Genomic DNA, 11,076 nt, shown 5'->3' on the forward strand with positions numbered 1-11,076 from the left:
AGGCAGACTCCCCCAATTGGTGTCACTAAATCACGAGTATGTTTTAATTTAAAGGTCAAAAGCTATAGCTTACATGAATAAAAATCACAAACATGACACTTGTAAATGAAATAATTTTATATATACCGATTTATTCATTAATGTGTAATATGTTTTATTTTTTAAACAAATCATAAGCTCAAAGATTTTCTGAATTTTTACAACAATTTTGCTTTAGACCATCTACAAATGTTAAATCTTAAAATAAAATGTTAGGGTTAACTGCATCTTTCTGGGAAAAAAATCCAGCGATTGATATATAGTTTATTTATAGTTATTTTCAAAGCTTCAATGTACTGTCAAAAACCTTCATTATTGTTTATTTAATTCTAACAAATAAGTTCTTGTTAAAAACTAACCAAAATTAAAAATATTTTGCTTATAATTTCTGCACAGGAGAGACTTGGTGTTGTTTCAAAACAAAAGGAAATATATCGGTATCGGCCAAAACGAGTTGAAAAATATCGGCATATCGGCAAAAATCCAATATCGTGCTTCCCTAAAATATGGTATTATTTCCTTTACAATTTCTTCAAGTTAACCAAACTTTTATTTTCATGGGCTGTCGTGAACTTTGAATTTCTGTGTGTATTTAATAACAAGATATTTAAATGCTATTGAATTATTTAAATTGTACAACCTTACTTTTGATTTATTCATTCAATATTTGCCAAATTCTGTGACATTCTGCAATTTACTGTTAATTCTATTTTTATGACTGGATTCTGCTATCCAGCTTTCTCCGCATCGCAGAAATCATAGGGCCCTAAGGTTTAGTTATCTATTGTATTTAAATGGGGACATGCCATAGACTTTATTCTCAAATATTTTTGTTTAAATAAAACTAATTATTATTACTATAGACCAGGGGTGGCGAACGTTGGTCCTGGAGAGCCACAGTCCTGCAGACTTATTAAAAAAACTATATATATATATATAGACACTCTTACATGACGAATCTGAAGAATCAGAATATGAACGAACAGATCTGAAATGTACAGGAACAGCCTTGACAGCTCTTCTGTGATCGGTGCGGCCAGAGCAAACGATCTGAACAATCCCTAATAGCTTCAGCAGTATTTTCTTGTCTATGCTACACAGAAACAGAACAAGCTGAATGTTTGTTAAAACAGCATTGTGTGTTTGGCTCACCGAGTTTCAGGGCTTTGAACTCCGGGAGGTGAGCAGATGCACAGAGCTGATAGAAGATATGATAATTCCTCTCCTCATCCGCCTGAAAAACAAAGGATGCAAGAAAAACAAAAATACCATATAAGATTATTTAAAATCGACAGTTGGTTCCATCTGCAGATTTACTTTTTTTGGCCACAAGAAACATACAAGGATCCTACACAAAACATTTCTATGACTATGAAACAAAACATACCAATTACTGCTCATGAAGCCGCATTTACTCGCTTAACGTGTTTGAGAGTATATAACCATGAATTCTGCATATTGTGTAAGGTGTTTTTTAACTTCATTAAAAAGCATATGGCAAAAAGATCTCGGTTGTAACTTTGATGATGATCAGTGGGATGTTGCATACAAGTGTGTCTTTTTCTCATTCTCTAGTAACTAAATAATTGAACAAAATTACAAATTTATACAAAGAATATATGTGACCCCAGTTCGCCTTAGTAAGATACATTCTGGTGTATCTCCTTTGTGCAACAGATGTAAGACAAATAGGGGCACCATTATGCACATTTTTTGGAACTGCGAAAAACTAGATGAGTTTTACTGTACATGAGTTCTCTGTGATGGTCCTGGGGAAGAAGTATCACAAGACTCCTTTAATATATTGGGGTGAACTTAAATGACATATCAGACCCTTTATTTATCAAAAGGGTAGGTCTGATCTATTACATATCAAATAAATGTGTTCTATTAAACTGGAAAAAGGAACACCCTAATTTGAATGATTAAAAAATATCATAAAAAACAGAACCCACATCTTCTTAGAGAACTTGTGTTATCACACTGACCATTCATGTGCTATCATTTGATTTCAGTTTTAATTTGTTAACACAAATTGTATTTGATTTTCATATTTGTATACTCTGATGCTATTTTATGTAGAATTTTTTTTATTGTTTTGATTTTTGTTATATTGTAAACATATATAAATATAAGTATGTTTATATAGTGTAAGTATAAGTATATATTTATATATAAATAGAACTACTTAAGATTTTTTCCAAGAACTGCACTTACCTTTCTTACATTTTACCGTAAGACATTTTTTTTGTTTTTTAAGATGATTTTCATGAATCCAGCCTCAGAACCCATAAAGACATTTTCCATTAAAAAAAAAAAAAAAACTAACTCAATATTAAATGCACTCTGCCTCTTTGCCCCAACAAACTAAACCATCAAAATATATGAAAACTTTAGGAGGAAAATATAAGAGGTGAATTCCTTAAGAATGGATTGTACCCTCTGTCAGTGTATTTTTTTTTATTAGATTACATTTGATGGTCAAAAGTAAACTTGCCAGGCAAATAACACTGACTTCTGCGAATAATATATCTAAAATAAACCTAATTCATATAGAAACAAGCATTCACACTAAAAAGAAGGCTAATGACATAATTTAAATATATGGCACAATACCAGTGCAGAGACTGTAGGTGATTAGTGAATAAGATGTAGGTTTTTGTGATGAAACAGCACGCTCAAAAGTGATAAAACATGTTACTTTTACATACTTGCATAAAGTATATTTCTACTCAATTTGACTAGAAATATACTTTATGCAAGTATGTAAATGCAAACTTTAATGCTATTTTGCAAGCTTGTTGTACAGTACATACTTAAAATGCATTACTGCATCTAACACAATCACACACTTAAATCATCTGGAATTCCCCTAAGCACAACAGTAGTCTGTAAGAGTATGTTACATAACACTGAAAAGACACTGAACAGACATGTTTAACTTCATTATCCTCATTCCTGATTGGCCTTTAGCGGCCAATAATACAGGTGCAACCTTGGATAACAGTCCTCAACTATATCTTTCAGATTTTGGCAAGCGAAGGGCCTAAAACTGTGTCAGTGCCTGAAATCGCTCCCTATACCCTTACATAGTGCACTATTTGATAGTGATGCACCGAAAGGTTTTATTAAACGCAAAAACCAAAATTAAAGTTTTTATTTAGCAGAAAAATAGTTAAAATAAAATGCATTCAATAATCAATGAAATAAATCAAATTTATTTCATAATCAACACTCAAAAAACAGTTTTATATTTAAAAAAATTGCACATTAGTTCGTTTTAGGGATGTAACGATTCACTCAACTCACGATTCGATTCGATTCACGATTTTGATTTCACGATTCGATTCGATTCGATTCACGATTTTTTATTGTTATTTTTTTTTTACAAAATTAGATTTAAGACAAATTATAAATTAAATGTGTCCTTTTATTATTGCTTGGACAAAATGCTGCACATTTCTTTGTGAAACTGAAATATAACACTATAATAATATACTAATATAGCACATAATTTATTATTGCTCTTTTGTTGGTTTTGATTGCTTCTATTGTCCTCATTTGTAAGTCACTTTGGATAAAACCAAATGCAACTGAAATGGTCGCACTGTAGAGCCCCGCATCTAAACTTTTCTAAAGACAGCAAGTTCCCCTCAGACATGGATTCATAAACTACCCCTAAATGAATCGCGATTTGTTTAGCATCTCAACCGATTTGAATCGTCACATATTTGAATCGATTTTCAACCGGCTCGCGGTTAATCGTTACATCCCTAGTTAGTTTCTATATCAGCAATTATTAATAATATATGAATTCATTGTTGAAATATTAACATTCAAATAGTGGCTATATTTAAAACTTAATTTCATTCGATTTTAAATTCGGCTTAACTCTTTGTATCAATATTTTTAGCACTGGATATTTTTAATCAACATTTTTTTCTCGCTTTATCCAGCATCTTTGAGTTTATCAGCGCATTCTGGAAGTGCCTTCTCTGTGAAGAAATTTGGCCAGAAGAAGGTATGAATAATATTAGCTGATAACTTCACTATGGAGTCTTGGAAGTGTAGAAGGACACAGGAGCCTTCAAGGAATGAAAATAGCCCTGTGAATTAAATCCCTGAGGTATCTGAGAGGAGCTAAAATTAGAGCTGACATAAGCAGGACGCGCGGTGGGCTGGCTGCTCCTGTAGGTGTACACTGTCTTATGCCACTCCTTGAAGCAGTTTCAATTTCCGAATTTATATTGCAGGATTGCTGATTCAGTCTTTCCTTTTTCTGAATGATAAAGACACCACACAACATGTAAACACTACATAAAGGGTAGATATAATTTACAGCAATAACTCACCCAAAAGGTACAAATTCTATATCTGTTATGTGATCATTACCTCATATTTATTTAGTTTCAATTCAGTGTTTTTTAGTAGTTCATACAACATGTGCACTACATTCCAAGTGTATAGGACTGTGCAATTAATCGAAATTCGGTTTCGATTTCGGCCTCCAACGATTATGAAAATACTGTAATCGAGATAAAACGATTATTGCGCCCCATTTCGCCCCCTTTCCAGCGGTGCTCTTTCGTTTCTCCATAAAAGCCCAATTTCACGTGCAAATCAGTAAAATCATGTAACAAGACTTTTGCAAAATGGGACGCGTTTGATATATTTAAGTTGATTCGATTTATTTATGTTTTTAAAGGTGTGAAAGAGAACTTGCGCTTCCTTGGGAAGATTACGGTGTATGCGCTCAGAGACAGAACACAACACGGACATGTAAAGTCATCTTTTAGCGCCTAAATGGTCAAATACACGCAAAAATGTGTCAAAATGCAGCGCTTGGTGATTATTCACGTTAACCCTCGTCGGTTATGTAATAAATGAACGTAAAGAGTTGAGAATGAAAATACTTGTGTAACAGTAAATTGGATCCGTGCGGCTCTTAAAGTGAAAGCGGGCTATATTCCTGCTGCCGAGTGTGTGCTTAATATTAATCAAACAACAAAAGACAAATTCAAAATCACTCACTGCCACTGTTGCCAACTTCTTTCAATGGAAAGTAGCTAAAGCCAGTTTGAAAAGTCGCTAGATGACGTCATACACTAATTAGCATATTCATGATGTCATCGCGTCATATTGCCTTTTACATTTGTTTGCCTCTCTGTGCTTGCATACTGTATTTTAATTTAGCCAAATTCTCAATAAAACAGTTTTCATTTATATAATTTACTGTTTCTGTTGTCAGTCAATGGAATAAATATGAAACAGTGAGAGAGAGAAAGAGAGAGAGAGAGAGAGAGAGAGAGAGAGGTGTGCACGCGCGCTGTGAAAGCAAGATCTCACACTCGTGTGGCAGTACCAGTGAGTCAAAGAGACTTGCTAAGGTTTGTCCAAGAAGTCGCTAGATTTGTCGCTAGTGGCTTTTTTGGAAAGTCGCTAGGGGGGTATGAGAAGTCGCTAAATCTAGCGACAAAGTTGCAAAGTTGGCAACACTGCTCTTGACTGAAAGACTTTTGTAGCTTTAATAGAGATACAAAGGTAGTTTAATTCTTACAGTGAAGACTATGCTGTTTTATTTTACATTAGGTTATTCAATTTCTCTAGTCGGCTTGCATTAAAGGTCCCATATTGTCAAAACTGAAATTTCCTGGTTTTTTTCACGATAACTGAGGTCTAGGGGCTATTTAACTACCATAAAAGTTTCAAAACAGTCAGTCCACAGTAAAATGCACACATCCTGCATAAAGTATCTGTGATTTTTCACGAACCGTTGTGACTTCCATAAAAAGTTGACGTCAGAACTACACAGTCACCTCCTTCAGTCACCACCCCTAGCACCGCCCACCATCCCACTCTCCTTTTGCCAAACCCCCAGACAACATCGCGTCCATGCCATTGCTGAGCAGCAACAACACGGAAACATGCCGTAAAAGTTAACTTTAACCATGAAACCAGATCGGCCGACCTGTAACGTTACACTCTCACTCAAAGGATGGACGATCTGACAGGATTGTTACTATGAGGTGGATCACATCTAACCTGTATAGTAAAGACAAACTCACCGTGTCTATCTAGTCATGATGAAGAAGTATATACATTTCAGTTTCAGCAGGCAACTATTTTTACAGCTACATTATTGTTCCAGCCACAATTAATCACAACAATATATATACAATTACAAATGATTATATATAAATAGTCAGTTTGTTGTTTTACACACATGCACACAAGACATTATTTCATACACGACATAATCGTGAGATGCAAGAAACATAGACATATGGCAAGAAATCTGTTGATGCACCACTTTTCGTGTGTGCTGCAAACGCGAGCATTTTTGACGATCGTTTCTGTCCAGTCTGCTCGTTTGTTTTTGGTACTTATACTGCAAATATATATTCATAAGGACATCAAAACCTAAAATAAAACTCCAGAAAGGTGTAAAATATGTGACCTTAAAAAAACTTAAAGCACAGTTTGTTTAATTTGTATCTTTTTTATTCTATTGTATTCTTTTGATTTTTTATAACTGGCATTGTATTCCTTTGCTTTTTTATTACTGGCAGTTTAATTATTTTCAATAATTTTAAGGACCTTTATTGTTGTTGTTTTTTTTTTATTACTAATTTTACTATTCTGCTGTGGTACTGAGAATTGTGACATTTCACTGGTCTCTAAAATGTAGATGTCATAGCAACCTTATTTACAGAAAATATATTTGATATACATCACTATCTTTAAATAAATCTTTCATATAAAGTTTTGGTCATATGGGCCACTAATAATCATTTTAAATAATCGTGATTACAATATTGACCAAAATAATCGTGATTATGATTTTTGTCATAATCGAGCAGCCCTAGTACTGAAGCCATACAATTGTTTTGAAAACCTTACATTTTATACCTTAAAACTAATTTTTGCTATGTACATGACACATGACGCAAAGTTTGATGATCCATGATCCCACACGCTAGAGCTGAGTTGACCGTATTGGTTTCTTAATTTTAATCAATTCTCATTTTGATGAACTGATACTGATCATGACTCCCATCCAATAAATTGCAATAAGCTTTGTTCTTTGTTACTTTTGATACGAAACAAAGACTCAGCTTTCAAACTTTTTCAATTTCATAAAACATTCTAACAATAAACACCTTCAAACAACAAATTCCGCAGACAGATCACTGTAGTTCAAGTGAATCAGAATCAGAATCAGTATGAGCTTTATTGCCAAGTATGTTTACACATACGAGGAATTTGTTGTTTGTAGTGACAGAAGCTCCACAGCGCAACAGAATGACAGTGACAAGACAGGACGCAGATAATAAAAAGAATAATATACAAATATACAAAATAGACAATGTACAAAATAGCAAAAACACAATATATAATATAGGCAGGCATGTATGTACAGGTATGATATGTGCAAATTTGAAATGTAAATAAGTAAGTGTTAAATAAATAATGTATAATAGTGTTGTGTGTTCCACGTTTATTGTTAAAGGGTTAGTTCAATAAACACAACGTCTTCCGTCATTTTGGAGAGTACCCAGAAGCGTAATCAACGTAATCAGCGTTGTTTACGTTCGGAGGAGAAAGCGCGCGTATGAACGTAATCTGCGTAATCAGCGTTGTTTATGCTTAGGGGAAAGTGTGCGTATGTGTTGTGATACTCTAAAATGGTGGAAGACAGGGGAGAAGAATTGTTGAATAAATTATGTTATTTTTGTTTTCTTTGCGCTCAAAATGTATTCTCGTAGCTTCGCAAACACAATATATAATATAGGCAATTATGTATGTACAGGTATGATATGTGCAAATTTGAAATGTAAATAAGTAAGTGTTAAATAAATAATGTATAATAGTGTTGTGTGTTCCACGTTTATTGTTAAAGGGTTAGTTCAATAAACACAACGTCTTCCGTCATTTTGGAGAGTACCCAGAAGCGTAATCAACGTAATCAGCGTTGTTTACGTTCGGAGGAGAAAGCGCGCGTATGAACGTAATCTGCGTAATCAGCGTTGTTTATGCTTAGGGGAAAGTGTGCGTATGTGTTGTGATACTCTAAAATGGTGGAAGACAGGGGAGAAGAATTGTTGAATAAATTATGTTATTTTTGTTTTCTTTGCGCTCAAAATGTATTCTCGTAGCTTCGCAAAACTGAAGTTGAGCCACTGATGTCACATGGACTGTTTTACCAATGTCCTTACTATGTTTCTGGACCATGATCGTGTTAGGATCCTTGTTGTCTATGGGAGTGTCAGAGAGCTCTCGGGAATTCATCAAAAATATCTTAATTTGTGTTCCAAAGATGAACGGAGGTCTTACAGGTTTGGAACGACATGAGGGTGAGTAATTAATGACAGAATTTTCATTTGAAAAGGGTGAACTATCCCTTTAAGTGTTCATGAGATGGATTGCCTGAGGGAAGAAACTGTTCCTGTGTCTGGTCGTTCTGGTGCTCAGTGCTCTGTGGCGCCGACCAGACGGCAACAGTTCAAAGAGAGAGTGTGCTGGGTGTGAGGGGTCCAGAGTGATTTTGCTAGCCCTTTTGCTCACTCTGGATAAGTACAGTTCTTGGAGAGTAGGGAGGGTTGTACCAATGATTCGCTCAGCAGTCCGGACTATCCGCTGAAGTCTTCTGAGGTCAGTTTTGGTGGCTGAGCTGAACAAGACAGTTTACATTTACATTTACATTTAGTCATTTAGCAGATGCTTTTATCCAAAGCGAACTAATTTTTGCTATGTACATGACACATGACGCAAAGTTTGATGATCCATGATCCCACACGCTAGAGCTGAGTTGACCGTATTGGTTTCTTAATTTTAATCAATTCTCATTTTGATGAACTGATACTGATCATGACTCCCATCCAATAAATTGCAATAAGCTTTGTTCTTTGTTACTTTTGATACGAAACAAAGACTCAGCTTTCAAACTTTTTCAATTTCATAAAACATTCTAACAATAAACACCTTCAAACAACAAATTCCGCAGACAGATCACTGTAGTTCAAGTGAATCAGAATCAGAATCAGTATGAGCTTTATTGCCAAGTATGTTTACACATACGAGGAATTTGTTGTTTGTAGTGACAGAAGCTCCACAGTGCAACAGAATGACAGTGACAAGACAGGACGCAGATAATAAAAAGAATAATATACAAATATACAAAATAGACAATGTACAAAATAGCAAAAACACAATATATAATATAGGCAATTATGTATGTACAGGTATGATATGTGCAAATTTGAAATGTAAATAAGTAAGTGTTAAATAAATAATGTATAATAGTGTTGTGTGTTCCACGTTTATTGTTAAAGGGTTAGTTCAATAAACACAACGTCTTCCGTCATTTTGGAGAGTACCCAGAAGCGTAATCAACGTAATCAGCGTTGTTTACGTTCGGAGGAGAAAGCGCGCGTATGAACGTAATCTGCGTAATCAGCGTTGTTTATGCTTAGGGGAAAGTGTGCGTATGTGTTGTGATACTCTAAAATGGTGGAAGACAGGGGAGAAGAATTGTTGAATAAATTATGTTATTTTTGTTTTCTTTGCGCTCAAAATGTATTCTCGTAGTTTCGCAAAACTGAAGTTGAGCCACTGATGTCACATGGACTGTTTTACCAATGTCCTTACTATGTTTCTGGACCATGATCGTGTTAGGATCCTTGTTGTCTATGGGAGTGTCAGAGAGCTCTCGGGAATTCATCAAAAATATCTTAATTTGTGTTCCAAAGATGAACGGAGGTCTTACAGGTTTGGAACGACATGAGGGTGAGTAATTAATGACAGAATTTTCATTTGAAAAGGGTGAACTATCCCTTTAAGTGTTCATGAGATGGATTGCCTGAGGGAAGAAACTGTTCCTGTGTCTGGTCGTTCTGGTGCTCAGTGCTCTGTGGCGCCGACCAGACGGCAACAGTTCAAAGAGAGAGTGTGCTGGGTGTGAGGGGTCCAGAGTGATTTTGCTAGCCCTTTTGCTCACTCTGGATAAGTACAGTTCTTGGAGAGTAGGGAGGGTTGTACCAATGATTCGCTCAGCAGTCCGGACTATCCGCTGAAGTCTTCTGAGGTCAGATTTGGCAGCAGAGCTGAACCAGACAGTTATAGAAGTGCAAAGGACGGATTCAATGATGGCAGAGTAGAACTGTTTCAGAAGCTCCTGTGCCAGGTTGAACTTCCTCAGCTGGCGAAGGAAGTACAGCCTCTGCTGGGCCTTTTTAACAATGGACTCAATGTGATTGTCCCACTTCAGGTCCTGAGAGATAGTGGTGCCCAGGAACCTGAATGTCTCCACTGTCGTTACAGTGCTGTCAATGATGGTGAGTGGGGGCGAGCGCAGGGGGTTTCTCCTGAGGTCCATGATCATCTCCACAGTTTTGAGCATGTTAAGCTCCAGGTTGTTAAGACTGCACCAGACAGCCAGCTCTTTAACCTCCTGTCTGTAAGCAGACTCGTCACCGTCCTGAATGAGGCCAATGAGTGTGGTGTCATCTGCAAACTTCAGGAGCTTGACAGAGGGGTCTTTAGACGTGCAGTCGTTGGTGTAGAGGGAGAAGAGCAGTAGGGAGAGGACGCAACCCTGAGGGGCGCCAGTGCTGGTGGTGCGGCTGTTGGATGTGAATTTACCAATTCTCACTAGCTGTTGCCTATCTGTCAGAAAGCTGGTGATCCATTGACAGATAGAGCTAGGGACAGAGAGCTGGGTTAGTTTGGTCTGGAGGAGTGTTGGGATGATGGTGTTGAAAGCGGAGCTAAAGTCCACAAACAGGATCCTCACATAAGTCCCTGTTTTGTCCAGATGTTGCAGGATGAAGTGCAGTACCATATTGACTGCATCATCCATGGACCTGTTTGCTCGGTAAGCAAACTGCAGGGGATCAAGTAAGGGTCCAGTAATGTCCCTTAAAGTGCCACAGTAAAGTGGAAGATGTAACACCAACATGTCAGAAAGAAAAAAAAATAAAACAGAATCATCTTTTCTATACCCACTGTGTGTGTGTGTGTGTGTGTGTGTGTGTGTGT

General features: G+C 36.2%; 1 protein-coding gene across 2 annotated transcripts in view; it reads right to left on the reverse strand.

Moving 5' to 3' along the window:
- The window catches only part of LOC107746947 (unconventional myosin-Va-like), an 85,544-nt gene that overhangs the window by 51,312 nt on the left and 23,156 nt on the right, over nucleotides 1-11,076 (reverse strand). For both annotated transcript variants that reach the window (XM_016561305.1, XM_016561304.1), the window contains exon 7: nucleotides 1,192-1,273. In XM_016561305.1, the coding sequence (XP_016416791.1) occupies nucleotides 1,192-1,273 (82 nt within the window). The remainder of the gene's footprint in view (nucleotides 1-1,191; nucleotides 1,274-11,076) is intronic.

The sequence above is a fragment of the Sinocyclocheilus rhinocerous genome, unplaced genomic scaffold, assembly GCF_001515625.1.
Source record: "Sinocyclocheilus rhinocerous isolate Xijiao unplaced genomic scaffold, SAMN03320098_v1.1 scaffold138, whole genome shotgun sequence".
Taxonomy (NCBI): Eukaryota; Metazoa; Chordata; class Actinopteri; order Cypriniformes; family Cyprinidae; genus Sinocyclocheilus; species Sinocyclocheilus rhinocerous.